Raw genomic sequence first — 25,770 nt, forward strand, 5'->3', positions numbered from 1 at the left:
CATACTCACGACCCACCTAACCATGACGACCAACCTGGGCCAGTATCCCATCTTCAGTCCTCACCGAAACGGCTATGTGCGTCGTCGTGTCGCTCCGCCTGCTGCGTCCGCTAACGACGCCAGCGCCTAGGCCACGACAACCTCCCCGTCCGCTCGCTCCAGTTCCTCGCGTACAAGTGGGGGCCGTACTCTACCTGGCTGGCAGGCATGGCCATCGGTGACGAGTCGTACTTTGACCCCCGGCAGCGCATGTTCATGTGGCGCATAGCGACCTGCGTGAGCGGTGCACGGATTACGCGGGCCGACGGGGACGTGGTGGCCATTCCAAGGGGGGTGTTTGAGCGTATGGCGCGGGTCGAGAAGGATGTGGTGGGCTTGCAGTCTTGGCAAACTTGGCCAGGAAGGCAAGGCAAGGCTAACTCACGCTCCAGTACATGCCTGCATACAAGTTCAAGCTCGAGGCGCTGGCCGAGCGCCGGCGCAGTATATGCGGGTACGCTGCGTGGGCGACCCCGCCGCCAACAGAAGAGATGCGCCAGGTGGCCCACGCGTTCGCCAACATGCGCGTGCGGCAGGTCGAAGGTCTGAGCTCGCACGGGCCAGAGCATGTGGGCCGGGCGGCGGCGCTCGCGCCCAGCTCGGGCACGCACGACGACTGCGATGCGAGTTTCGTGGCCGAGGCGGAGCGACTGCAGGCCGACCGGGCGATCGCGGAGGAGGCGGAGGAGGAGGAGGAGGAGTGAATGGGCGAGGAGAAGGGGATATGTAGACAGTTTAGAAGCCCCGCCCGCCCGTGCATGTCACGCTCGCTGGTCACCAGGGAGAAGAGAGTGGCACGAGCGTGGCGGCACCCGCCCCAAAGGTCGAGCTCAGCGTCCCTCCCTCATCAGATTTATCATCTCCTACTCATTCCTCTCCAACTTGCCCGCATGTCGACGCGTCTGGGGTCATCTGCGCTCTTCGCCCCGCACTCGTGCGATGTGGTACGCCCACGACCCCCAGCCAACACCACGTACATAGCTGACCTCGCGCAGCACCCCGGCGCAGACAGGCTCAAAAAGCGCACATTCCAGTACCTCGCCTACCGCCATGTGCCGACCACGACGTGGCTCGCGGGCGTCGTCGTCCCCAACGCGTCCTTCTGGTCCACTGAAAGCGGGCGCTGGATGTGGTGCATTGCCGACGCCGTCGCCGGGTCGCGGGTCATGAAGCCCGATGACGAGGTGGCTGCTATCCCGGGGGATGTGTTTCGGCGCATGCAAGCGGGGGAGCGGAACGTGGTGGGTGGGGTGGGGCGTGGGGTGTGGCGATCTCCATATCCCAGCTTTCACACCATGCTCGCGAGCTGACGCCCGCTCGCTCCCAGTACCGCCCAGCATACAAGTTCAAGCTCTCAGAACTCACCAAGCGCAGGCAAGAGATCTGGGCCTGGAAGCTGCGGTGGAACGACCCGCCGCCAACAGCCGAGATGCGGCGCGTAGCGCACGAGTTTGCGAATACAAGGGTACGCGTGAGCGAGCGCTTGCCGGCGCACGAGGCCGTGCTTGCAGGGGGCAAGATCGTCGTCCCCCCCTCCGCGCCGAGCCTGCACGAGCACCGTGAGTGCGATGCGAGCTTCGTTGCGGAGGTACGTCGCAGCTCGTCGGCGTCGGAGAGGCTCAGTACGCCCCAGCGCGCGTTACGCGCCAACGCGGAATACGCGCGCCGGAGGAGCGAGAGCGCCGAGCCGTACTCTACGCGGTGAGGCTCCGAGCTAGCTGTACTCTACAGACGATGGATCTGGCATTCATTGTCACGGGCACTCAACTCGGGCTACAAGTTACATATGAGGCAACACGCCCGCCGCCGCCCTACAGCACGCCCTTGGGCATCAGCGCGCCCGGGGCAGGCTTATGGCGCGCCCTAAAGTCGGCCTCGATCTCCTTGAACGTTACCCATTCGACCCCGTCATGGGTGTTGATCCAGCGGATGAAGCGGTCGATCATCTGGAGGACGTCTGGGGGCGGCGTTAGCACGTACTGTAGCTGACCACCTGTGCCCTGCTGAGCCACTCACGCGGGCGCCCGCTAACGTCTGGGTGGATCGTGATCGGCATGATGAACCCCTCCTCGCGCTCATTCTCATACAGGTACTCGAACCAGTCTTTCCACTTCTGCTCAATCACGTGCGCGTCGACGAACCCATGTGAGTTGGCGGCCGTCTTCATAAAGAGCATGGGCGGGAGGTCGTCCAGGTCCCAGTTGACTGGGATTTCGACGAGGCCAGTGTCCTCCCCGCGCTTGACGGGTTCCATCCAGCTGGCCGCCGGCTGCTCGTAGTCGATCTTCTTCCAGCTGTCGTTGATGCGCACGAAGTATGCCTGCGAGTCGCGGTGCTGGAGCGAGTGGTCTGCGGCGTGAGCGCCCTTGCTTGACGCCAGACGCGGCACGCACCATACCGGATCCCCTTGTCAAGCAGCAACTTGGTCCCCTCCGCACTCGCCTCCCACCACGGCGCAACGCTGCCCTCCGGCGCCTTGCCCGTAAACGCGACCATCTGGTCCCAAGTGCGGTTGAGGATGTCGCGCTGCTGCTCGATGGTGAGCGACGTGGGGTTTTCGTGCGAGTAGCCGTGCAGGCCGCTGCGGGTGTCAGCGCCCCTCCCCCACCCTCCGTCCGTCGCCCCCGCTTCCCCCGCTCACATCTCGTGCCCCGCGTCGCGGACCGCCGCAAGCTGCTCGGGGAACGTGTCGAGGCTGTGCCCGGGGATGAACCACGACGTCTTGATCCCGTGCTTGGTGAACAGCTTGAGCAGGCGTGGCACGCCGACCTCGCCGGCGAACAGGCCCTGGGTGTAAGCGAGCCGTGAGCAGCGGTGGGGGACATACCCGCGAGATGTCGGCCGGCGAGTCCTCGCCGCCGTACGAGCCCAGCCTGGGGTCAGCGGGGCCAGCACCTACAGGGCAACTCACCAGCCGGCGACTGCGTCGACGTCGACGCCGAATCTGGCGTCAACGGGGGGTTATCTCGGTGACTTACGCTACGAGGATACGGCCCATGTGTGTGGTTGTGGTGGGTAAACAGTGGCAAGTGTGAAGGTGGTACACCCGCTTCCCACCGTCCCCATGCCGCCTCTTATACTAGCCCGTCTCCAAGCATATCTCTGGGGCGCTCGTCGACAGGAGACGGACGCCCAGAGTCCGCCCAGTCGGCGTCTCGCTATCACCTGACGCTTATCGTGGGCATTGTAGGAACCCGCAGCGGTAACAGGCACGAGGCATGGTGCCGCATGGCTACACCGACTGTGTCAGATCGGCTTGACCCCGTCTCTATCTGGTCCCCAGCAAGTGCCGGACGGCTGAGCGGTACCCGGTGCTCTGTAGAGCCAAGGGGAAGACGAAATATTTCATGCTTTGGTGGCAGCGCGCGACGCGATGGTCGCGCGACCACACCGATTAATACAACTATCAACAGCCACTCCCGCCATCGTCGCTACAGATCCGCCAGCACGCCAATGACGCCCTTGGCGAACCCCTCATACGCCGAGGGCAGGCTCCACGGCGTGATAGGCCCGACGTGCAGCCCGGCCGGCTCCTCAAACACGCGGACGTCGACGCCGTCCCGCCGCATGGCGGCAATGACGCTCTTGTCCTCGTCGGCGAGCGCCTCGTCCTGGCCGTAGCTGACAAACACAGGCATGTGCGCAAACGGGCGCCAGTACCCCTCTGGCGCGAACACGGGCGATATGGGCGTAGCGTACCACGCCGCCTCGGTGTAGTACCGCAAGCACGCGCGGCTCAGGTGGCGGACGTAGTGGCGCACGATGAAGTCGCGCCCGAGGAGCGACCATGACTCGGCCGACAGCGTGAGGTCGCACCATGGTGAGCAGAGCGCGAGCCCGCCCGGCACCCGGCTGGCCGGGTCGGCGTCCGCTTCCCCCCCCCGGTGCGCCTCGAGCGCCGCCGCAACGGTGAGGTACTGTGCTAGCCACAAGCACAGGTGTCCGCCCGCCGAGTCGCCCATGAGCACGATATTCCGCGGTTCGAACCCGAGGGAGAGGACATACTCCCATGCGGCGTACGCGTCGACCAGGGGCGCGGGGAGCGCGGCGTTGCCCAGCACCTTGCGGTACGTTGGGCCTGGGGGCGCCGCGTCAGCCGTGCTCGCGTGCAATACTCACCGAACAGACGCGTGCGCGTGTCCCTCGCAATCTTGTACGGGAACGTGTGGGACAGGGGGTGGCCGTCGACGTACCCTCTATCGGCGAAATCAGCCTCCCTCTCGCTTCCTTCCAGCTAAGACCACACTCACCCTCCATGGAAGTAGATGACGAGCTTCTCGCCCGGAGCGGCGCGCGCCACGCCCTGCCGCGTGCCGGGCGGCGAGAGCATGTACCCCGGCAGGGGGATACCTTCCACCTCTGGCGCGGGCAGCGGGCGGCGCAGGCGCGCGGCGTCCGACAACGGCGGGATGGTAACCTGGGCGACCTTGACGAGCTTGTCCAGCCCGCGGAAGGGCAGGAGCTGGAGCGCGCGTGCGCGCTTCCGCGTGTCCTCGATCGGCGGCATCGCGCGGTGCGTGACCAGCGTCAGGCCGATCAGGCGGCACAGCACGTAGCCCGGGAAGCTGTTGAACCCCTGTGGCCTGGCGAAGAAGTAGCGCGCGGCGAGGAGCGGCACGGCGGCAGTGGCGAGGAAGAAGGACGCCAGGAGCCACGCGAGCGCGACCCACCGGTTCTGGAGGCCCTCGCGCGCGCCCGCGTCCGGGATCGCGCGGACGTGGTCCTCGAGCGAGGTCAGCGCCGCCACTTGGCCCGCCGCCGCGGCCTTGTACGCTGCGCTGCTGGTCGGGTGCCCGTTCGGTACTGGCTTGGTGCTCATTGCGGGCGGAAAAGAGCTAAGAGGCCATGGTTGTGCACCGACGTGGGTGTTATATGTTGTTGATGCTCCAACTTGCTCCACTAGTCGGTGTTGGGGCTGGTTGCGTCGTCGTCGCCGCCGAGATGTTCGGCCACTGCACCTGGTGGGAGAGAGTAAGCTAGCCGCGGTTATAGTTTCAACCGGGGAGCAAAGTGGCCTTGCGACGGCCTGCCTCGGCGAGAACCACTACTACCAAGTTCGCTTTGCTCAGCGACATTGCGAGATGGTTGCGCTGAGACTGCGTGGATCGCAGATGGGTGCGGTGTGCTGCGACGCTGTGCGCGGCACGGCCGGCATGCCGGGCGGGTAAGGTAGTGTGGATTGCTGGATTGTGGCAACAACACTCGCTTGGCGACACGTGTGTCGCTGGCCTGCCTGCGGTGGCGGACTGTTTCTTGTTTCTTGTTTCGGCTTGGCAGTAGCTGATCGGCGCCGCTCTCGTCAGCCAGATGGGGATCATGGTGGCGCCCGGAGGCCCATGGGCCCGAGGGCAGGGAGATGCGCCCGAGGTGATACAGGGAGCAGGAAGCCAGAGCTCGACTTCTCCTGTAGGTAACAGGCAGCGGCCGTCGGCGAGTACATGTGCGCTCATGGGGACGGTGGAGGTGAAGAAGACGTACATGTCATTAAGCTAAGCATCAAGAGCTTGGGGAGACCACGGGTCAACCTCACCACGCCATCTTGTCGGCCACCGACGGTCCCCGGTTGGTCGGGGCGTGCGTTCGTGAGCCACCCCTCTCATCTGCCCGCTACCCCACTTCAGTCGCGCCTACGCCTTTCATAGCTTCAGACTGTTGACCTATAAAACCCAAGGATTCTCAAGCCTCGCCCTACTCCAACACGTTGTAGAGCTCGCGCTCAAAGTTGTAGTAGACGTTGTTAACATAGTCGGTGGAGGCGAGAGGGTTGCCATTGAGGACTTGGGTGAACACGGCACCCTGTGGATTCAGTCAGCCTCGACCTCAACCAACACCCAACTCCAGTGACTCACAATGACGCCCGTCACCGGGTCGATCCAGTACATCGTCTTGGCGGCCCCACCCCAGCTCGCGCTGCCCGCCTTGCGTCCATACGCGCTTTCAACGGTGTTGAGCTGCAGGCTGAGCGAGTACCCGAGCGCCTTGCCCGTGTCGGCGAGCAGCGTCTTGTCGACGGGCAGGAGGGACAAGAAGCCCGTGAGGCCCTCGTACACCGTTGTGCCCTCGCGCTCAGGCAGGACGTTGGTGAACAGCCACTTGTAGCTCTCTGGCGAGACAAGCCCGCCCGGCTTGGCGGACGCGAGCACGCCCTGCAGGAAGCGGACGTAGTCCTTGGCCGTGCCGTACAGGCCGTCTCCGCCGTGGAACTGCTTCATCGTGTGCGGGACGACCTCGCGCAGGCTCGGTGCGAGGTGCAGCTTGCCCTCGGCGTTGCGGTCAGTCACGGCCTGCAGGCCGTCGATGTACTCCTGCGTCAGGTGGAACGTGAGGCTCTTGATGCCCAACGGTTTGAAGATGCGCTGCTGGAAGTACTCTTCAAGCGAGAGCCCGCTGAGCCGCTCGACGAGCACGCCGGCCCAGTCGATACCGACGCCGTACACGAACGACGTGCCCGGCTCGAAGAGGAGCGGGATCTCGAGCGCGCCGAGCCCGCCCCCGGCCGACATGAACAAGGTTTGTGGCTTGCCGTGGTCCTTCATCCAGCGGACGTAGCGCGGGTCGAAGAGCGTGTATCCCAGTCCCGACGTGTGCGAGAGGAGCCGGCGCAGCGTGATGGGGTTCTTGCGCGCCGTGAGGACTTCCTTGCCGTCGGCGTCATAGCTCAGGATCGGGCGCGCTGCGAGCTCAGGGAGCGTCTGCTCGATGATCGCCCCGTCGTCGATCTCGAGCTTGCCCTCGTCGACGAGCTGCAGCGCCGCGACGGCAGTCACGAGCTTGGTCATCGAGTAGAGCTGGTACACTGGTGTGTAAGCTTGGCACGAGCCCGGGCACACTCACGCGTCGTGTCGTCCACCTGGCCCTTGTCGGGGGATCCCCAGACCCGCTCGCCCGCAGAGTTGAAGTAGAGCAGCTCGTCGGCCGTGGCGGCGGCGAATGCGAACGCGGGGGTCTCGGGCTGCGCCACGCTCGTGTGGAGGAGCGCGTCGAGCTTGGCCTTTGCGGCGGCAGAGAGCGTGGGCGTGGGCATGGTGGTGTGTATGTAGCAGAGAGTAAAGGAGGTGGGGTACCAAGACAAGACAACAGCAGCGGCCACCACCGGGCCCCCGCTATATACGCCACGGGCAAGTGCGGCTGCCCCACACGGGCAGATGGTTCCTGCAATCGCTGCGGGCCGGCACGCCGGTTGAAGCGAGGCTGATGGGGAGCCGATTAGGTCAGACTTGGCACAGGGGTGCATGTGTGCATGTATGCAGGTAGATATCCCGCCTGTCCTTATCCCGTCGTTAACCCGTCCTGGCTGCTGGCTTGGTGGGGGGGGGGTGTCATGTGATGCGGCGAGCAAGAGCGCTTTACCCGGCCCCAGCTGGCTCTCGGCGGCCGTGAAATGGCGTCAAGTGGTGTGTGGCCGCTCGCTACGCACCGCAACACCGAGGGCCGTGTCATCCTGCAGCCAGCTCGACGACAACGAGGCCGACGGCGTTGATCAGGACCGCCGCGGTGTTGGTCCACGGCCGTGCGATTGCCATTATCGCGGCACTGGGCCGTGTCATGGCCAGCTGTCGCTTCACGAATCCGAGCAACTCACCTCGGCGCCGGCCTCGTCGTCCACCACCTGCAACGCAAAGGTATGTCACCATCCATGCCCATGCCTCACACGACCGACTGGACGCGCCTCGCCTCGCCTCGCCTCGCCCCGCATGTCCGGGAGCCCGGAAGCATGCATCACCGTTCCCGGGGCATCAGCATCCATTCCTCGGATGCCCCGCGCCGACGCGTCTACCGGCGGGCCCGGGGACAAGCGCGAAGGCGAGGCGAGGGTCGTCGATTCACGACGAGGACGCGGCATGCGTCCGCAGAGGTGCAGCAACGACACAATGCCACCTACCCACCATGCCCACCTCTTTGCCCTCCCTCGCCTCTACATGCATGCTGCATTGTCTGGATCTCTGCATCTCTGCTTGTTCTTTCCCACATTGCAAGGACCCCGCGCGTGGCAGCCACGCGACAGCCCGATTGTTCTCACCCCGCAAAAGCCGGTGGAGGCAGTCCAGCGCACAAAGACGCGACGACGCAGTCGGCCCCCCTCCAATGGCGACGACAACGACGACAACGACGACAACGACGACGACGACGACAATGGGCATGCAGCGGCCTGCACAAAAGCCCGACAACGACTGCTGCGTTCTGTGCGCCGTGCGTGTCGCGGTGCACAAAGGCAGAAGCTAGCTGCCTGCCTGCACAAAAGGGAGGCCCACGCTGCATGCCCCGAGTTGCCAGAGTGACGTGCCCCACTCGCAAAGAATCGAGGCCAGACAACGGGCGACGGGCGACCAGCCAGACAACGCAAACGATCAGATCGGCTCGAGTCGGTCGGTCGCTCTCTGCCGCCTGCCTGCCTGCCTGTCCCCACAACCCATCTCTCCTAACGCCCTTTTCACTCGTTCTTCCTGTTACTCTATCACTCACTCACTCTTCACCATTCACGACACCACCATGCCCCACGCCGCACCCTCCCCGACCTTCCCGCGCGCCGAGTGGCCGGCCGACTCGACGCCCCTCTCGGCCGCTGCGCGCGCGGCCTCGCGCAGAGTCGGCACCGACATTGACGTGACAGAGGCGACGTTTGCGCTGGCGCTGTATGACAAGGTGTCCGAGTAGTGGGTACCGTGGTCGTGTGGGATGGTCGTGTGCCATCGCCAGTCCACTCTTGCTAGCCGCTGACACACCACAGTACAGCCTACCTCCGCGCGATGCACGTCGGGCGCGACGCCCCGCGCTCGCTCGAGGCCTGGCGCCTCGAGACGGACGCGCTCGTTGCGGCAGTGTACGCGCTCGCGGACCACGCGCTGCCGTTCGCGCCCGAGCTGCCCGACGTGCTGCCCTTCGTCCGCGCGGCCCTCGACGCAGGCTACGTGCGCGGCGTGGACGCCGACGAGGCGATGCCGCGGTCTGCGCAGGAGCAGTTCCGCGCCTTCTCGGACGAGTACGGCCTCGAGTTTGTCGAGCGCAAGGCTGCGACCGACGGAGGCAGCATGTCGGCCGACGAGGGCGAGGCGGCGCTTGCGCGCCGTCGTCGCCGCCCCAAGATGCTCTTCCGCCGCCGTATCACCCTCACTCCGGCGCCGATGGGCAAGGTCAAGATCAAGAGCGCGGCCCTCAGCCACCAGTTTGTCCGCCTCGCCGTGTCCACCCCGTAACGCTGCTGCTGTGTGCGCCGCCGTTGTCAGAAGTTCTCCAAGACCCTCCTTCAATAGAACAGAAAGCGAACGAACGCATGCCACACCCACACACACCCACGCCCGTGCTTCACGCCCTCGGCCACGACCCCCATAGACAGACCGCAGACCTCCCACACCTGTATAATCCGTGCCTGCATGTACACATCTACAATGTCCAGTAGTGTCCTGTCCTCACTAAGGGTTTGCGACCCACAGCTTTCTGCTATCGGCGCGCGGGCGCACCGTGCCCACGCTGACGCCGCTCACGGTCGAGTGGCGGCTGTGGGCGTCGATATCGCCCGTCGACAGCGGTCGAGGGCGCGCCTTGGGCGTCTCACGGGGTGTGCTGCCACCACGCGGCGTGGTGGATGTCGAGTCGGCGACGTTCTCTAGCGACGAGTCCTCCCACAGTGAGTCGTCGTACCCCCCAACGGCGACTTTGGGAGCGCTGCCGCTCGACCCCGGAGTACTGGGCGGCGAGTGTGCCCGGCGCATAGGGAACGAGCGGGCAGGCAGTGCCTTGGCGTGGGTACTTGGGCTTCCCCGCGGGCTGGGGGTCAGACGTGCCGTGCTGCTCGGCGGCGTGGAAGTCCGTGTTCGGGCGGGGTTGGTCGGTGGGCGTACAGGTGCCTTGACCGCCGTGGTAATCGACAGTGTCGGCTTGGTGGGCGGAGTCGACTGGGACCGTGTGTGCTCGGTGGCGGCGACACGTGTCACCGGAGCTCCTAGTGCTCTTGTTGGGCGTCTCGTCACCGCTGCAACCGGCTTGGTGGTTCTAGCTGCGACAGCGGGGGTCGGGTCGCCGTCGTCGAAGAAGTTGAGGCGGACGTTACCCCCGACGCGGCGGATCTGCAGCGAGTCTGTTGCTGACGACTCTGCGGGTGGTGTGGCAGGTACGAGGGCCGGTGCGAGTGGGATGAGAAGTGACGAGGGGCGGGACGGCGCCGGCGTGGTCGTTGGCGTGGGAGTCGGTGTGGGCTTCGGCGTGGACCGCGGCGTCGCAGTCGGCGTCGACTTGGGCGTCACTGACGGCGTCGAGGTGGGCGAGAGTGCCTTTGATATCGGTGTGGCTGGCACCTTGCCCACCGATGGCCCCGTGGTCAACTTGCTGGGGCCCACTGGCGACGACGACGTTGGCTTGCCCACAACCACTGCTGGCGAAGGCGGCTTGGTGGTCCGCGACGAGGACGCTTGCGATGATTCGGCCTTGCGCACCTCGGCCGGTGGTTTGGTGGGCACGACTGTTGACGGTGGCGTGTCGAGGTCGACCTGGAGCATCGACGCGACCGAGTCACGAACGACTGGTTCGCGGGGGTACGTGGCATCAATGTCCGGCACCTTCTCCCTAGGCCGGGCGGGGTTGACCGCATGGGCATAGTTGTTGTAGCTCACCACTGGCGGAGCGGGTGTTGTCACCGGAGTGGGGTTCATCAGGATTGACTTGGGCCGGTCCTGCAGTGCGGCAGTGGCGGCCTCGACCTGCGGCGTGCTCGGCCGGGGCGGCTGGATCTCCTCCTCGCTGAAAGTCGAGTACGCGCTGTCCTCCGACACGGCAGTCGGGACACGGTGTAGCTCATGCTCGGGTTCGGGAGGGGGCGGCGGCGACGGGGCACGAGCAGCTGGCTTGAATGACCAACGCTGCCGGATTCCGAGGACGGAGAAGCTGGCTTTGGGCTTTACTTCTGTCTTCCTTGCATCGGCCACGTCGCCGCTTGTGGCGCCACCGCCAGCCTTGGTTGCCACCGTTGAGGCTGTGGCGGTCACAACGGCCGCCGTTGCGGCGGCCTTGGAGCTTTCCGCTACTGGGCCACTCCTCTGCACCTCCTTGGGCACTTCCGTGAACACGGATGTGGCGGGGGAGGTGGAGGATGCGGGCGACACGGGAGACTTGGGCCCGCTGGTGCCTGCCACACTGGCCGTGGTGATGATCTGCGCTGGTGGGCTTCTAACTTCTGGCTTCGCGCCGGTGCGGGCCGTACTTGGCCCTGCGAGGGTCGACGCAGGGCCAGGCGACGCGGGCGACAGAGACTTTTCGTCGTCCTCCGGTGGGGAGGGGTTCGCGATGCGTAAAATCGACGCGAAGGGTCTTTTGAAGATCGTGGCGGATGACGACGCCGACGACGGCGGGGCGGGCGGTGCTGGTGGTGCTAGCGCTGGTGCCGCGCGGGGAGGTTGTGGCGGGTCGAGCGGTGGCAGGACGGGGTACATCTGCTCCATCGGTGGTGGCGGCGGGGGCGGGGGTGCCGGTTGAGCTTGGGGTGGCCTCTGCATGCCCGGCGGGGGCGGCGCGAGCTGGTCAAATGACTGCCGGCGCGATCGTGGTGGGCTTGGATCACGGTCGATCGCCAGCCCCGTGTCCTCGGGCGGGGCGTCCCACAGCGGCGTGTTCTCAATGAGAGTATTGAGTGTCGTCGCCGCCGAAGATCGGTTCGAGGCATGGTGTGACCCGTTGTATTTCGTCGGTTTGAGGGGGACTTCGGAGGGAGGCACACTGGAGTCAGTCCTGGTCCCAGTAGCATGCACCCACGCTACGTAGCTGTCCCGATGCTTCTTGCGCCCCATAAAGCAGAGGAGCACGCCGAGGGCGATGATGAGGGCTACTGCGCCGAGCACGATACCAACCTGGGGTCGTCGTCAGTTGGCCCTGTGTCAGTCACTACCCCAACTCACGACCATGCCAACGACCGAGGACGACGAAGAGCCGCCAGTGCTGCCGCCCGTGACAGCGGGCAAGTCATTGGTGGTGCTGAAGACTGTGACCGTCGAGGCGTATCCCGACGCCGCCGTCGTCGTCGGTTTTCTGCTCGGCGACGGTTCTGACGGCGTGCTCAGCGGGGTGGTCGTCGGTGCTGAGAATGGGGGAGAAGGGGGAGGAGAGGAGGGAGGAGGGACCGGAGGGGGGTCGGAGGACGGCGGCGGCGGAGGAGGCGGGGTCGTGCTCGGCACAGGGGGCGTAGTGACAGTGGAACTTTGGGGCGGAGGGGGTGGTGGTGGTGGTGGCGTCGTGGTCGAGCTCTCTGGTGGCGGCGTCGTTGTTGTCGTTGTCGTGGTCGTCGTCACGCTCACGCTCGCTACCGAGCCCGAGCCGCCGCCGGCGCCACCACCGGACGAGAAACCTGGCGGGAGCGTCGGGCTGACGGGCGTCTCACGCTTGCGCTTGGACACGGGCGCGCCGAGGGCGGCCAGTGCCGCCAGTGGGAGGAGCAGTGCGGCCAGCCGCATTGTGTGATGTTGGCGGGCGGGCGGGCGGGCGTGGCCCTAGATGAGGTAGGAGGTCGAGGTCGAGGTCGAGGTGGGGGTCGAGATGCAGTAGTAAAAGTAATAGGAAGACAACAGTGCGAGCGAGCTACAAAGGCAGTGTTTGCCCTCATCGTCCATGTGCGTGGGCCGCCCGTGGCGGTGTGTGCTGGCTGCCGGTGCGAACCACGGTCGCTCGGGGCGGGTCTGACGTCGTGCAAGCAGCGATGATGGCGTGCACGGGCGTTTAGGCGGCGACAAGGAGGCCAGCGGCGGCCGCCACGCAGCATGACGCATTTCGGGCACATGAGCACAGTACATACATCGCGCACGCACGCACGCTGCGCGCCACAACAGAACAAGAGCTTGTACAGACAGAGCTAACCGGCCAAATCCCAACGCCGCCACCAGCTATGTAACACCCTAGTCGTCCTCGTCGTCGCTGATATTGAGCCACCACGGCCCGGCCCCCTGCCGCCCGGCAGCAGCGTCAGCTACCGCTTCGTGCGCGTACGCGTGTGCGGCGGCCTTGAGCTCGTACGTGGTGATGTAGTCGTATGCGTGGGTTTCGCGCTGGAGCTGCGCGAGGCGGCGGTCGTAGGCGGGCCAGTACTGTGGCGTGGTCTGCCTATCCCCTCATCTCCGTGCCCTCGGGACTGGGACGCGCCCGCCACACGACACACGGCGCGCCAACTCACCACCCCCTCCTCACCCCCCTTGAGCCGCCGCCACTCGTCCCAAGCGACCGCGACGACGTCCTCGTCCCCCCGCTCCTCGGCTTCCCCGCGCACCGTTACAAAACCCCACACCCACTGCCCCGCGCCGTCTTCGTACGACGCGAGCTCGTCCACCTCGGCCGCGAACCAAGACGCGCCGTCTAGTCGGCGGTAGGCGAGGAAGCGGAACTGGTTGGCGTAGAGGGGTCCTGGGCCGACTGTCTGGAGCGAGCGAGCGTTAGCAAGCGAGCGGCAAGTCGACGGGGAAGGGTTGGCGGTCTCTATGTGGGCCGTAGTGGCGACTTGCCGCTGCCAACCCCGGCCCCACGTCTCCCCGTCCCTCACACCCACTCACCCAGTGATGCCGGTACGGCGCCTCGTGTCCATGTACGTGGAGCGACATTGTTTCAGTGAGCGGCGGCGACGACAAGGACGAGGCAAACAGTCATCCGCACACGACTTGTTGTATCAGCCCAACCCGGGCCCCACGGGACCGACCAGCACGAGGCCGCGCGGATCCGCGCGCGGGGCCGGGGGCCGTGGGCGTGCGCGTCTTCCATCGCCAGCGTGGTGCAGCCAGCCACCGAGTCAGCATCGTCAGCAGAGCCCAATCAACAGTGTCGTCAGTCGCGTGACGGTTTGCTTGCTCGCCGAACAGCAGCGAAGCTCGCGCATGGGCCAGCGAGCGACGCGTGCTGCCTTTTGTGCTGTCACGCTCGCCCGCTCGCCCTCGCCTCGCTGCTCCACGACTCCCATGCCCATGCCCGGTGCGCTGCGGGTTCCTGTTTGGCCTTTTGCTCGACCGGCCCGACTGAGCCGCCTTGCGCCGCAGAAAGGCGGGACAAACTTCCGATCACCCCGCGGTCATCGGAAAGGCGCTACAGTCAGCCAGCAGGTTAGCCTCGCCACCCCTTCTTCCAGAGTTGTTGCTGCTGCATCTTCCCACTACATGATAATGCCGCTTTTCGCTTTTGCCGCCTACTTCTTGGAAGGCTGGAGGACCTGGTCGTCCGTGACGCTGAGGAGCAGGCTGCTGCTGTCGAGCATGACCTTGTTGCCGCTCTGCGAGAGGGTCTGGGCAATCTCGCGCGCGGCCTCGAGCTTGCGGAGCTGGAGGAAACCCTGCGACTTGCGCACGGCCTCGCCGATGAGCTCGGCACTCTTGGCCTCACCCTGGGCGCGGACAATGATCGACTGCTTCTCCTGGATTGCCTGGTCGACCTGGAAGGCGGCACGCTGGGCAATCTGCTGCGCGACCTGCTTGGCCTCGACGGCGTGCGTGAACTCGGGCGAGAAGGCGACGTGCGTAATCGACACGTCGTCGAGCACGAGGTTGAACCGCCTCGCGCGGCGAGTAAGGTTCTCACGGATTAGACGGGACACCATCTCACGCTGGGTAATGAGCTGCGAGGCGTTGAACTGGGCGACGACGGACTTGAGGACCTCGTTGACGATCGAGGGGAGGACACGCTCGTCGTAGTCGGTGCCGAGCTCGCGGTAGCTGCGCAGGGGTCAGTCAACCGGACAAATAACATAGCGACGAGGTGGCCGATCATTTCAATCCACCTCAGCCTCACCCGACTCACATCGTAGGAAGGTCCTGGGGAGCGGGACGCGAAAGAACACGGCAGGTGATGTTAACCTGGCGGGTTAGCTTCCACCACAAAGGTCTTCACCCACCATCTGCAAGTCCTTGGTACCCGTCAACGAGGCGATATTCCTAGGCTTGGCACGGACGTCGTAGATGATGGCCGTCTCCAACCAAGGAACCTGGGTAGTCAGCACCGGCTCCGTCTTCCTTGCAGTCTGCCCAACGTACACGGAAGTGCGTGCCCTCGGGGTAGATCTTGGGCATGATACCATGCAGACGCGAGTACTTGATCGCACGGTGACCACCATCGACGTTGAACAGGGACGAGTTGAGGACGAGGCCGCCCGTGATGAGGGCGACGACGAGGCCGCCGCCGGCAAACAGGCCGCCGGGGGAAGGTCCGCCGCTGCCGTTACCGCCGCGGCCGCCGCCGCCGGCCTGCATGCGCGCGCGGTTGAGCTGCTGCGCGAGGCGCGCAAAGGCTTCTCCTCCTGAGCGGTTCATTGCTGTGATGTGGTGGAGGAGGGGAGGGGTGGAAAGAGGGAAGGTTGTGGAAGAGGGCAGGGTGGGAGTGGTGGTGAGCGCAGGTGAGTGACGAGCGGCGCCAGTCGCTGCGCGGCCCTCGGCAGAGTCGCTCGGTGCGAAAGTTCAAGTCACGTGAGGACATGCCACGTGGACCACGTGGGTTGTTGTCATACGTTTCTAGGTGTACGTACGGCTGTGCTGTGTTTGTGCACAACGGTCTCGCTCTCCGCAACAACGGCCTACTGCATGCCTACGATGCTATTCCAATGGGGTGGGGGTAGGAAGAAACTCAATATGCTAGTGACACAACAGCGCGCCGCGGCAAGGGTGTGTGGCCGGGCGCGCGCAACAAGAAATCAAGGGTAGGTAGGGTAGGAGCCGGCCCTACAGCACGACACACTTCTTGCCGCTCTTCTTGATGACTCTGGACACACCGCCGCGGCGCAGGCTCTCGCGGATCGCAGCGTCAAACACCTCGCGCACGCCGGTGCCCTCCTTGGCTGAGCACTCGAGGTACCGCCGTGCGCCAATGTCCTTTGCGACGCGTTCTCCCTCGGCTGGCGAGATGGGTCCAACGCCCTGGGCCGCCATGAGCGACTTTGTCGTCGGGTCGTTGCGTAAGTCGGTCTTGGTGCACACGAGCAGGAGAGGGACGTTCTCGCAAAAGTGCGACATCTCGGGGAACCACTGTGATGGTTAGTCCTATCCCGCTCGACCCAACCCACCTTGTCCAGCACGTTCTCCAAACTTGGCCGGTGGTTGCACGCAAACACGACCAAGATGACGTCCGTGTCGTTGTAGCTCAGCGGCCTGAGACGGTCAAAGTCTTCCTGTCCTGCCGTGTCCCATAACGCGAGCTCGATCGTCTTTGACGGGTCCGTTGGGTGAGGCACGGTCGTGATGAGGTTCTCGAAGACGGTTGGGACATAGGTCTGAGGTGGTGAGCTAAAGCCAGCTGTGGTTCGAAAGCTCACCTCTGGGAAGCGGTTCTCGGCGTAGACGGTGAGGAGGCAGGTCTTGCCACATCCTTTGGTGTATCAGCGTCTGTGCACGTACGCGTGGTAACGTGCGGCGAGCTTCGAGCTAGCGCGGGGGGTAGGGTAGGGCGGCCGGAGCGTGACGCGTGCAGCACAGGGGGTCTCAGCATGCCCACTGTGAGTGCATGGGCATGCTGCTGCGAGACGTCGAGGTGCAAGTGAGGAAGAGACAGAGGTTTGTTCCTCGGTGCCGTCTTCCTCGCCTTCCTCGTCTCCCTCCCCCGCAGCCGGCCCAACCTCGAGGAAGGTTGCCTGCGGGCCGCACACGGCTTCGCCTTCCTTCACCCCGCTGCCGCGAGTTGCACTCACCTCCATCACCGACCACGACGAGCTTCTTCTTGAGGTCTGGACCTTTGCGTTGTCCTCCTTCAAACTGGTTGTTTGTCAGCCTTGGTCGCTTGTGATGAGGGCCGGGGTGGGGTGGTTGTTTACTCGCGCGTAAACAAAACAAGGGGAGGGATGATACTTGCCGACATTTCCTATGCAGTGCTGTTGCAGCGAGTTGAACTAGTGTGTTGTTGTTTGTCTCTTTGCGTTGCTGCCAGTCTTGCTTGGTGTCTCTTTGCTGATAAGGCCTTTGATTGTAATGTGGATAGAGATGACTGAATGGGCGGCGCGTGTTTGATCAAGGCAGGAGATGAGTGATTTGGGGGTGATTACGACTGGCCCCAAGTCACATCCGACGTGCTTGTCTTTGCAGGTGCCGGTGGCGGAAAACAAAGCAACCCCGGAAAGTCAGGCGGCAGCGGCGGCAGGCAGACAGGCGGCAGTGCAATAGCGGGAGCAAATTGGCACAAACCCAGCCAGAGCCTAATAAAGCGTGGAGTATATAAATTTCCCAATCTGATGCATTTAAGCCAGCGAACCAACCAAAGTCATTTGAAATTACTTGTCCCATTTTGAGCTGTTATTGGATAGGATCGGCCGTCTCAAAGTGACACGATTTACCAAGTCAACTCAACTCGCCGCCCGCCCCCAACTTCTTTTTCATCACCCACCCCCACCTACTCTTTTCCTCCTTTAACAACCCAGTCGTTTACAAGACAACTTGTAATCACCACCTCTTCCCTTAATCCCCCTCACATCCAGCAAGCCCTCAACAGCGGCCACTACCCTCGACCCAACAACAACATCCACAACGTGAGTGACGAGCAAACACCCAGACTACAAATGCATACACTTTATGCCAGCGATTTGAACCACCTTCCACGCTGTCGCCACCCCGTTCCCATCTCTCCCTCTCTTTGTTGCATCCTGCTAACCACACACATCTCTTGTCAACCAACTCGGTGTCCCACCCATCCACCCACCCACTACCCCGCACCAATGCCACAAACAACAGTTTCACAATCCCTACAAGCAACATGTCCGTTTCGTACGAAGAGATGGAGGCCAAGCGCCAGGAGGTGAGCACCACGACCCATTCCCCAGCGAGCCCAAACCTTTCCCATTCAATCCACCGTGGCTGGTAGGGAGCAAGGAGAGCCTGGCTGGAGGGAAGGACTCTCCCCACCCAGGCCAGCCTGGGCCATGCCACCTCCACCACGCCCAACCAAACATCCCAACTGTTTCGTCACTGGCCCAGTCCACCTCCACTTTCCGCCAACCCCACCCACCAATGCCACCATCACAATCACCATGCATACACTACCCTGTGCATCATCTCTAACACAACCCAGATGGTCGCCTCCTTCAAGGAGATCGCTAGCGCCATGACCCGCTGCGTCGCCATCATTGAGGACTATGCCAGACTGTCGCCCTCGACCCTCACCACCACTGCCGCTCTCGCTGCCGTCGAGAACGGTGCGCTCGCCCTCGGCGCCCTTGAGGCTGTCGCCGGCGGCAAGAAGCAGCGCGTCAAGAAGGAGAAGAAGCCCAAGGACCCCAACGCCCCCAAGCGTCCTCCCTCGGCCTACCTCCTTTTCCAGAACGACGTTCGTGAGAGCATCCGCCAGGCCAACCCCGGCATGCCCTACAAGGAGATTCTGAGCGTCATTGCCAACCGCTGGAAGGACCTCTCGGACTCGCAGCGCAAGGTGAGTTTCTAAGCGTTCCGCAAAAGCTGACCCCCAGGTCTACGAGGATGCCTACAACGACGCCACCACCCAGTTCCGTGCCGCCGACGAGGCCTACAAGGTGCGTAGTGTAACCTTGGGATCCTAGACATGAGCTGACGTTGTAGACCCTTGGTGTGCCCGCCACCCTTGCCGGCGTTGCCGACTCTGACGAGGACGACGACACTGACGCGACTGTGAGTATCACAATAATCGGCCTCGGTGACTCATCTAACCTTCACAGCCTCCCCCTGCCCCCAAGCCCGCAGCTGTCACCCCTACGCCCAAGAAGGGCGACAAGAAGCGCAAAAAGGATGACGCTCCTGTCACCCCTGTTGTCGACGCCGGCGCGGACAAGAAGGTTAGTTGTTTTGGGCTCGCGACCTCGACCCAGCTGACACCCGCCCAGAAGGCCAAGAAGAAGTAAACTTCTTTGACTTTGCTATTGTTCTCCCTTCTTGGTCGTCTCTCTGTCTACGGGTGTAGCGTTGTGTGCGGTGTCGTGTGTGTGTCGAAAAGTGTGACGAGCGTGATGTGAGCCGAGTCGGTGTTATACCCCGTCTTCCTTCCTCCCCAACCACCATCGTTAATAGTATCTCTCTCCTCTCTCCTCTCTCCACCTTCGCCTTTTGATTTGTCTATTGCCCTATTCTATCCCCGTTTTTGCAATAAGCGATTTTAAACCTAGAGTGCGATTAACGCTCAACGCTCTCTCTGTTGGTAGTCGTTGACCCCATGCATAAAGTGGTGTCAGTGTATGTTGTGTGGTGCGCATTGTGTTTGAGGCTAGTTGCACTTGCGCAGTAGAGTGTGACTCTTGCTTGTATTGTTTCCGGGTCACGGGTCAGTGGGGTGGTGGCTGCTTTTGGATTTGCCGGGGTGCGTCATTGTGCGTCCAGCCAGGAGGCGGCGGCGGCGCGGCGGAGCGGCGGCGGGGCGAGTCAGGTGCCCACCCCCTGTCCCAATCTCGCCGCCGCGCCAAATAGCTCCCCCTCTCGCCCTCCCCCTTCCCTTGTCCCTCCCCTGCCTTCGCTCTCTCATCCCCGCCACCGCCGCCGCCGCCCATTCTCACCAACCCACCACCGGCGCGCAGTCACTGTCGACTCACTTCTCACACACTATCCATCTCTACATCTTCCTTGTTTCTTCTCCATCTACCCATCGCACCCTCACTTATATTCATACATCCATAATGGAGTCGCTAATGCTGGGGGCATACCCAATCCCAGTATTCTCAAAACAAGACCAGGGCGGATCGCGACCTCGACCACCACCGTCATCGTCAGTCCCCCAATCCACAAACAGACCACGACAGTCAGAGCCTGCAGGCAGCCGTCCATCCACCTCCCAACAAGACTCGACCGATGCCGCACAAGCAAGGAAGAAGAAGCATCGCCGATCAGAAGGGCAGCAGCACAACAGCCCCTTCCAGGCAGGTGGCAGGGACGGGCCGTTCGTGCGGCCGGCCATTCCACGCGACCTCGTGCCCGCCGCAAGCCAGCGCACACAGTCTCCGGCGGCATACTCGCCATCTCGCCCTACACAGCCTCCGTCTTCCCTCCCCACTGCATCGAGACCCTCACTCGCAGCCACCGCCCTCGCACTGGCCGAGGGGCAGCGCAAGGCCGAAAAGGCTGAACGCAAGCGAGTCCGTGCGGAGCGGAGGGAAAAGCGCAAGAGCAAGCGCGAAGCCAAGGCCGCGCGCCGCGAGAGCCAGGGACATGCCGAGTCGTTGCAAGCCGCAGCCAGCAGCGACGCCGAGCCCTCCGAGCCCCCGACACCCAAGAAGCCCAAGGAGAAGAAACGCAAGTCGGAGGCCGTTGAGCAGCAGGTCGACACGTCGCACGCTGCCGCACCTACCGCGCCCTTCGAGCTCTTCAGCGCCGGCGTGCGCGTAGGCTCTGGAGGGGTTGACGCGCGCCCGGAGAAGAAAAAGAAGAAGGACAAGGAGGAGAAGCGCAAGAGCACGCCTGCCGGACCATCCCACCAGCCGGAACCGGAAACGATCACCGACTGGCGCTTCGACTCGCCCCCAACATCGGCGCTCCGCGGCACATTAGAGGACGACGATGCGCCGCCGTTCAGCCTCGGGGCAGCTTCCGCAGCGCCGGCACGTCCTGGCTTCGGCGGTCACAGGCCTCGGGCGAGCGAGCCGGTCCGCGTCGCCGAGCCGCTGCTTCGCGCGCGCACGTACTGGGAGCCGAGGCAGTCTCTTCCGGCACAAGCCAACAAGGAGAGCGATGAGGAGCTCGAGCTTCCCGCTGTTACGAAGGTTGCCGAGAAGCAGGCGACTAGGGACAAGGGCAAGGGCAAGGAGAAGGCTGCCGACGCGGCCAAGTCGACCACCGTACCCGCTGTGTCCGAGATTGTCACTGCCGCCCCTCAGGAGAAGACAAAGGGCAAGGAGAAGGCTACCGCCAAGGGGAAGGAGAAGGCCGTCGACAAGGGCAAGGAGAACGAGGTGCCCGAGATGATCGAGGCGCCGGAGACGGTGAGCGCACCGGTGATCCCGGAGAGAGGCAGAAGGAAGGTCGTCGAGTCTGCCGCGGCGAAGGCTACGGACAAGGCCGCACCCGTCGAGAAGGTGCAGCGCGCTACAAGAGGCAGAAACATCGCCGCAGATGTCGTCCCCTCGAGCCAACCTTCAGAGCGTGAGGAGGCCGAGGTCGCTCTGCCCACCGTCGCGACTCCGGCCGAGCCCCCGACTCCCCGGACTACACGCAGAACGGTGGCCGCTGCAGCTTCCGCGTCAGCACCTCCGGCGGCGGCTGGACCAGTCGGCAAAGTTGTCAGGACCAAGAGCTTGAGCGGTGCTCAGCGCGGCGCACCGACCTACGTTCCGCCCGAAGTCGCTGCCGAGGTCGCCACCATCACCGACGTCGACGTCTTCGCTAAGCGCCAGACTGCACGCTTCTACCTTACGGTTCCCGGAGCCAACGACAAGGTGTCGTTCGAGCCGGCACTGGGCAAGCGTACCCGCGAGAAGCAGCAGACGGACGATGAACTCCGCTCCCTGCTCGCCAACGAGGAAGATATGTTCGACTTTTTGGCGTCCAAGTGGATGTCGATTGCAGAGCTGCAGCGCCTCGAAGCGGAAGGCAGTAAGTGGAGCTGGGAAACGAACAGAGGTGCATCAGCTAACTTGCCAGTTCTAAAATACCGGCGTGGCAAGTTCCTGCAATCTGAGCTGGCTGCCATTCACAGCGGTCTCGAGGCTTTCCGAAGGGTGAGTGTTATTTGGCGATGGATGGCTGACCCACCAGGAAAACAATCTCGACCGTGAAGGCCTCCGGGAGATCATTCTAGGCAAGGGGTTGCAGAGTGAGCGCGCCAAGTATCCTCGATTCTTCCCCGAGATTGCGCGATTGTGCCCCGGCCGCCCTGTCCGCTACGTCAAGGAGTGCATCAAGCGTCTATATGATCCGCGTGCTCACAAGGGCCCTTGGACCGAAGCGGAGGACAGAGAGCTCCTTCGGTAGGTGATGTAGGCTGGTGTCGCTGACATTGCTGCAGACTTTACGAGGCACACCCCCGTCAGTGGGTCACGATCGCCGAGACGATCGGCCGCACAGAGACCGACTGCCGTGATCGCTACGATGGCCAGCTTATGTTCAAGGGCAAGATTGAGCAGGGCGCGTGGAGTGCCGAGGAGTCGCAGAAGCTCGTCGAGATTATCACCGCAGTGCACGCCGAGCTTGGCTGGGACCTCTCTGCCCGGGACACTCCCTGGGAGGTGGTTTCGCAGCGCTTCGGCGGAACGCGTAGTGCCACACAGTGCCGGAAGAAATGGTTAGTTTAAAGATCATCGGCCGAGCGAACCGAACTGACACCTCCCAGGGCAGACCACCTCAGCACTCGTGTCATCAACGGCAAGATCCTCGACAAGGCCAGCGTCGACCCAGCGCTGGTGATCAAGACTCTCCGTGATCTCGACCTCCACCACGAGTACGACATCAACTGGCCTGATGTGCTCAAGGTACTGCCTGTGGGCTACACTCTTGTGCATGTGCGCGGACAATGGGATCGCTGGGCACGATCGGCTGGCGGCGAGACACGCGCTCAGCTGTCCTTGTCTGGTGGGTGTTGGACTAGGAGGCCTTGCTGACCACCAGAACTCCTCAACCGAATCGAGAAGTTGTACGAGCCCCGAGGCGAACTCACTCTCAGCGATGAGCGCCAAGTGAAGAAGAGGGCCACTCGCGAGAAGAACAAGGAGACGGGCCAGGGAACGGAGGCCGAGGAGGGCAGACGCCAGCGCAAGGAGGATCCCGCTGCCGTGGCCGAGAAGCAGGCGGCTGCAGAGGCCAAGGCTGCGGCTGCAGAGGCCAAGGCGGCTGCAACTGCCGAGCGGAAGAGGCTGGCGGCTGAACGCAAGACGGCGGCCGAGGAGAAAAAGAAGGCGACTGCCGAGAAGAAGGCTCAAGCGGCCGAGAAGAAGGCCCAAGCGGCCGAGAAGAAGCGCGTCGAGGCGGAGAAGCGCGAGAAGCGCAAGTCAAACGCCAAGAGCGCCGAGTTTGTCGAGAGTGATGTGGAAGACGGTGCGGAGGAGGAGGGCGCGGATGTTGAAGACGAGGTCGATGAGGTGGAGGCTGCCGAGGAGGCGGTCGAGGAGGAGGTGGAAGAGGAGGTGGACGAGCTGGACCCGACGCCAGTGGCCACGCCTCGCGCAACCCCGACGCCGAGCAAGCGCGTGAAGCGCGACGCCTCTGCCATTGAGGACGACGACGAGGGTACGGCGGCGCGCAGAGTGACGACGTACAAGCGTACGCGCTCTGGGCGGGCGTAGGGTTGTGGTTTGTTTACTTAATGCATATTAGGAGTCGCATAGTCGCCACTTTTTGTTTGTGGGCGGGATCAAAACAGCCCAAGTCATTTGCCACTTAAAAGTTGAGAACTGGACGTCATCGTTGAGGACCATCATCCGCATCGCAGCATCGTCAACAACTACAAACGCTCGCCAATGCTAGGCCTAAGAGCCGCCGCGACAAGCGCATCGCGGGTGGTACCGCGAGCGCGGTACGACTTGCTCGTACTCGACGCGCGGCCCAACTCGACCTCTGCGTCGGCTTCACCACCCCCTCCTGCCCCCGATCCCCCCGACCCCTCGGCCCCAAAGACGCACTCGACAAACCCGACCGTAACGGACGCATACCTCACGGTACGCCAAGTGCGCTCCCTCCTCCGCCCGGACAGGGGCGACCCACCAGCCCGAGCACAGATGGCGCTGAAGCTCGCGCACGCGCATCTCAGCTACGCGCGCGACGTGCTTTCTCCGAGCTCGAGCTCGTCGTCTTCGCGCCAGACGACGTACCACGCCCTGCTTGCGGCCTTCCTGTCCCACCCGCACGGCACGCAGCCAGCCATCTCCCTCCTCGAGCGTATGATGGAGGAAAATCCCACTCTATCCGCCGACACGCTGGACCTCGTCCTCGACTCGGGCGTGCTAGACTCTGCCGAGGGACGACGCCTCCCGACGGTAACGAACCCAACGCTTGCGCTACGCCAAGTGCGCATACTCCTCCTCTCGGACTATGGCCACGGACCAGCCCGAGCGCAGACGGCGCTGAAGCTAGCACACGCGCATCTGAGCAGCTCGCGCGACGTGCCCCCTCCGAGCTCGCCCTCGTCGTCTTCGCCGCAGTCGACGTACCACGCCCTGCTGAAAGTCTTCCTCACGCACCCGTACGGCGGCCCACCAGCACTCTCCCTCCTCGACCGGATGCTCGAAGAGTCCGTCCCCCTGACGGCCGAGATAGCGGAGCTCGTCCTCCGCTCGGGCGTGCTCGACAGCGTCGAGCGCCTCCTCCCGCACCTCCCCAACCCGCTCCCGGCGCCGCTCCTCGCCCAAGTCCTGCACGCAATGGTGCGCGAGACGAGCCCATCCCAAGCACAAGTGCGGGACATGATCGACGCGTGCCTCGCCGTACAAGGAGACGACGCGCCGTGGCACTGGGATCTGTGGGGGGTCTTGCTGGCCGCGTACCCCGCCTCCGACTTGCGCGGCGCGCTCGCCACGCTCACAGAGTTCAGAGGGCACGTGGTTGCCGAACAGGAGGCGCTTGGCGAAGCCTCCACCTTGTCCGACGAGCAAGTCGCGGCCGTCGTGGCCGCATACACAACCGTGATGAAGCTCTGGCTTCGGGCGCGGTACGCCGGCCCGTCCGCCGCGCGCGCGGCGCACGCGAGCCCGCCGTCCCGCCTCGCCGCGGACCTGGGCGACCTGCTCGGCGAGCAGCAGCCCCTCCCCGCGCCATTCCTCAACGCGTGGCTCGCGGCCGAAGTAGCAGGGCACAACCTCGACGCCGCGGCGGGCGTGTGGACCCAGATCAGCGGGCACAGCGTGTCGGATATCGTTGCCGGCTTGCAGCCACCGCGCATGCCGGACCCGGGCAGCTATGTGCTGCTGCTCAAGCTGCTCCGCGCCGCCCCGCCAACGACATACGCGCACGTCGCGGAGCTCATGCTCCAATCACACGCGAACGCGCCCGCGGCGAACGCCCTCCTTGGCGCCATCGCTAGGCGGGACGATACCGCCGACATCCCGCTCCTCCTCACGCTTGTGCGCGCGTTGCACCCGCGCATACCGGACACGCGAACAACCGATATCGTCGCTTCTGGCGTCGTGCGCGCGCTCCGCGGCGCGAGGCTCGCGCGCGCGCCACTCCGCCTGCCTGGCGCGATGCCGCCCTTCCCCGATTCCGGGGTGGCGCAGGTGCGTTCTGGCCGCGCGGGGGTCGGCGCGGCCGGCGTGAGCATGGACGAGTGGCGCTGGGTGTCGTCCGTGCTGGGCGCCGGCTTGCCACCACTGCCGCTGTCGCGCCCGCTCGCTGCTGTTGGCGGCGAAGCGCCACAGACGACGTCGGACGACGCGCTGGTGGTCGAGACGCACCGGCGCGTGTTTGGCGCCCAGGAGAGCGCGGCCAACGCCGCCAAGGTCCCCGCTGTGATTGAGGCGCTTGGCCGGCTACTTGAGGTGCTCGTCGTCGCTGATGCGCGGAGGAGCGGCGCGGAGGGGCCCGATGACGAGGTGTTGGCCCTGGCGATGGCGCCAGTTGAGAGGATGTTGAGGGCGACTAGCTGGCATCGGGACTGGCGGAAGCCGCGGGGCAGGAGGCGCGGGGCGGAGACGGAGACGGCGACGGAGGCCGAGACAGAGGCGGAGACGGAGCCCGACACGGCGACGACAACAGCAGAAGCATCGGAGGCGATAACCACACAAACAATGACGACAGTAGACAAGTAGACACCACCACCACTCAGCATCACACCCTCACACTCTTCAGCATCATCCCCAACCACAACCACACACTTGTACCCCATCCATTCGTACAACTCTAATTATGTATTACATCAATG

At 64.1% G+C, this 25,770-nt stretch overlaps 13 protein-coding genes across 13 annotated transcripts; 6 read left to right on the plus strand and 7 right to left on the minus strand.

Moving 5' to 3' along the window:
• Positions 1–22: 22 nt before the first annotated feature.
• LOC62_04G006061 (uncharacterized protein) lies at positions 23–743 on the plus strand (the record flags this gene model as incomplete). The annotated part of the gene is made up of 3 exons (XM_062772627.1): positions 23–76; positions 124–369; positions 432–743. 3 exons carry the CDS (start codon positions 23–25, stop codon positions 741–743), a joined length of 612 nt encoding a protein of 203 aa, XP_062628611.1.
• Positions 744–929: 186 nt separating this feature from the next.
• On the plus strand, positions 930–1,744 carry LOC62_04G006062 (uncharacterized protein; the record flags this gene model as incomplete). The annotated part of the gene is made up of 2 exons (XM_062772628.1): positions 930–1,280; positions 1,367–1,744. The coding sequence occupies 2 exons, from the start codon at positions 930–932 to the stop codon at positions 1,742–1,744; spliced, it is 729 nt and encodes a 242-aa protein (XP_062628612.1).
• A 35-nt stretch (positions 1,745–1,779) lies between these two features.
• pgdA (Peptidoglycan deacetylase) lies at positions 1,780–3,061 on the minus strand. The gene is made up of 7 exons (XM_062772629.1): positions 3,018–3,061; positions 2,951–2,983; positions 2,867–2,912; positions 2,681–2,826; positions 2,433–2,620; positions 2,056–2,388; positions 1,780–1,996 (listed from the first exon to the last, which is right to left on the minus strand). The coding sequence occupies exons 1-7, from the start codon at positions 3,035–3,037 to the stop codon at positions 1,851–1,853; spliced, it is 912 nt and encodes a 303-aa protein (XP_062628613.1). The 5' UTR covers positions 3,038–3,061; the 3' UTR covers positions 1,780–1,850.
• Positions 3,062–3,470: 409 nt separating this feature from the next.
• On the minus strand, positions 3,471–4,858 carry lipF (Carboxylesterase LipF; the record flags this gene model as incomplete). Its single annotated transcript, XM_062772630.1, has 3 exons — positions 3,471–4,117; positions 4,159–4,235; positions 4,290–4,858. 3 exons carry the CDS (start codon positions 4,856–4,858, stop codon positions 3,471–3,473), a joined length of 1,293 nt encoding a protein of 430 aa, XP_062628614.1.
• Positions 4,859–5,727: 869 nt separating this feature from the next.
• On the minus strand, positions 5,728–7,095 carry lovD_7 (Acyltransferase LovD; the record flags this gene model as incomplete). The annotated part of the gene is made up of 3 exons (XM_062772631.1): positions 6,874–7,095; positions 5,889–6,835; positions 5,728–5,835 (listed from the first exon to the last, which is right to left on the minus strand). Exons 1-3 carry the CDS (start codon positions 7,061–7,063, stop codon positions 5,728–5,730), a joined length of 1,245 nt encoding a protein of 414 aa, XP_062628615.1. The 5' UTR covers positions 7,064–7,095.
• A 1,434-nt stretch (positions 7,096–8,529) lies between these two features.
• On the plus strand, positions 8,530–9,233 carry LOC62_04G006066 (uncharacterized protein; the record flags this gene model as incomplete). The annotated part of the gene is made up of 2 exons (XM_062772632.1): positions 8,530–8,693; positions 8,768–9,233. The coding sequence occupies 2 exons, from the start codon at positions 8,530–8,532 to the stop codon at positions 9,231–9,233; spliced, it is 630 nt and encodes a 209-aa protein (XP_062628616.1).
• Positions 9,234–9,449: 216 nt separating this feature from the next.
• Positions 9,450–12,476, minus strand: LOC62_04G006067 (uncharacterized protein; the record flags this gene model as incomplete). Its single annotated transcript, XM_062772633.1, has 3 exons — positions 9,450–11,745; positions 11,782–11,876; positions 11,925–12,476. 3 exons carry the CDS (start codon positions 12,474–12,476, stop codon positions 9,450–9,452), a joined length of 2,943 nt encoding a protein of 980 aa, XP_062628617.1.
• Positions 12,477–12,914: 438 nt separating this feature from the next.
• Positions 12,915–13,610, minus strand: LOC62_04G006068 (uncharacterized protein; the record flags this gene model as incomplete). The annotated part of the gene is made up of 3 exons (XM_062772634.1): positions 12,915–13,103; positions 13,190–13,429; positions 13,563–13,610. 3 exons carry the CDS (start codon positions 13,608–13,610, stop codon positions 12,915–12,917), a joined length of 477 nt encoding a protein of 158 aa, XP_062628618.1.
• Positions 13,611–14,119: 509 nt separating this feature from the next.
• PHB2 (Prohibitin-2) lies at positions 14,120–15,345 on the minus strand. Its single transcript, XM_062772635.1, has 4 exons — positions 15,027–15,345; positions 14,888–14,977; positions 14,794–14,849; positions 14,120–14,708 (listed from the first exon to the last, which is right to left on the minus strand). Exons 1-4 carry the CDS (start codon positions 15,300–15,302, stop codon positions 14,186–14,188), a joined length of 945 nt encoding a protein of 314 aa, XP_062628619.1. The 5' UTR covers positions 15,303–15,345; the 3' UTR covers positions 14,120–14,185.
• A 214-nt stretch (positions 15,346–15,559) lies between these two features.
• RHO1 (GTP-binding protein RHO1) lies at positions 15,560–17,239 on the minus strand (the record flags this gene model as incomplete). The annotated part of the gene is made up of 5 exons (XM_062772636.1): positions 15,560–16,010; positions 16,049–16,255; positions 16,298–16,350; positions 16,670–16,733; positions 17,231–17,239. 5 exons carry the CDS (start codon positions 17,237–17,239, stop codon positions 15,708–15,710), a joined length of 636 nt encoding a protein of 211 aa, XP_062628620.1. The 3' UTR covers positions 15,560–15,707.
• Positions 17,240–17,367: 128 nt separating this feature from the next.
• nhp6 (Non-histone chromosomal protein 6) lies at positions 17,368–19,134 on the plus strand. Its single transcript, XM_062772637.1, has 7 exons — positions 17,368–17,500; positions 17,703–17,766; positions 18,040–18,396; positions 18,434–18,496; positions 18,543–18,611; positions 18,659–18,775; positions 18,824–19,134. The coding sequence occupies exons 2-7, from the start codon at positions 17,725–17,727 to the stop codon at positions 18,839–18,841; spliced, it is 666 nt and encodes a 221-aa protein (XP_062628621.1). The 5' UTR covers positions 17,368–17,500; positions 17,703–17,724; the 3' UTR covers positions 18,842–19,134.
• Positions 19,135–19,778: 644 nt separating this feature from the next.
• Positions 19,779–23,241, plus strand: DMTF1 (Cyclin-D-binding Myb-like transcription factor 1; the record flags this gene model as incomplete). The annotated part of the gene is made up of 7 exons (XM_062772638.1): positions 19,779–19,866; positions 20,004–21,515; positions 21,564–21,640; positions 21,678–21,889; positions 21,928–22,203; positions 22,252–22,490; positions 22,527–23,241. The coding sequence occupies 7 exons, from the start codon at positions 19,779–19,781 to the stop codon at positions 23,198–23,200; spliced, it is 3,078 nt and encodes a 1,025-aa protein (XP_062628622.1). The 3' UTR covers positions 23,201–23,241.
• A 391-nt stretch (positions 23,242–23,632) lies between these two features.
• Positions 23,633–25,657, plus strand: LOC62_04G006073 (uncharacterized protein; the record flags this gene model as incomplete). Its single annotated transcript, XM_062772639.1, has 1 exon — positions 23,633–25,657. The coding sequence occupies one exon, from the start codon at positions 23,633–23,635 to the stop codon at positions 25,655–25,657; it is 2,025 nt and encodes a 674-aa protein (XP_062628623.1).
• Between the last annotated feature and the right edge of the window lie 113 nt (positions 25,658–25,770).

This window comes from Vanrija pseudolonga, chromosome 4 (assembly GCF_020906515.1).
Source record: "Vanrija pseudolonga chromosome 4, complete sequence".
Taxonomy (NCBI): Eukaryota; Fungi; Basidiomycota; class Tremellomycetes; order Trichosporonales; family Trichosporonaceae; genus Vanrija; species Vanrija pseudolonga.

Bases quoted from the DNA above. Each gene is read 5' to 3' on its own strand.
- pgdA (XM_062772629.1), bottom strand. From the start codon at position 3,037: ATGGGCCGTATCCTCGTAGC. The intron at 2,984-3,017 runs GTAAGTCACCGA...CGTTGACGCCAG, and splicing joins ATGGGCCGTATCCTCGTAGC to ATTCGGCGTCGACGTCGACG. The intron at 2,621-2,680 runs GTGAGCGGGGGA...TGACACCCGCAG, and splicing joins CGCGACGCGGGGCACGAGAT to CGGCCTGCACGGCTACTCGC.
- PHB2 (XM_062772635.1), bottom strand. From the start codon at position 15,302: ATGAACCGCTCAGGAGGAGAAGCCTTTGCGCGCCTCGCGCAGCAGCTC. The intron at 14,978-15,026 runs GTACGTTGGGCA...CTGACTACCCAG, and splicing joins CCGAGGGCACGCACTTCCGT to GTTCCTTGGTTGGAGACGGC. The intron at 14,850-14,887 runs GTGGGTGAAGAC...CTAACCCGCCAG, and splicing joins GTACCAAGGACTTGCAGATG to GTTAACATCACCTGCCGTGT.
- nhp6 (XM_062772637.1), top strand. From the start codon at position 17,725: ATGTCCGTTTCGTACGAAGAGATGGAGGCCAAGCGCCAGGAG. The intron at 17,767-18,039 runs GTGAGCACCACG...AACACAACCCAG, and splicing joins TGGAGGCCAAGCGCCAGGAG to ATGGTCGCCTCCTTCAAGGA. The intron at 18,497-18,542 runs GTGCGTAGTGTA...CTGACGTTGTAG, and splicing joins CCGCCGACGAGGCCTACAAG to ACCCTTGGTGTGCCCGCCAC.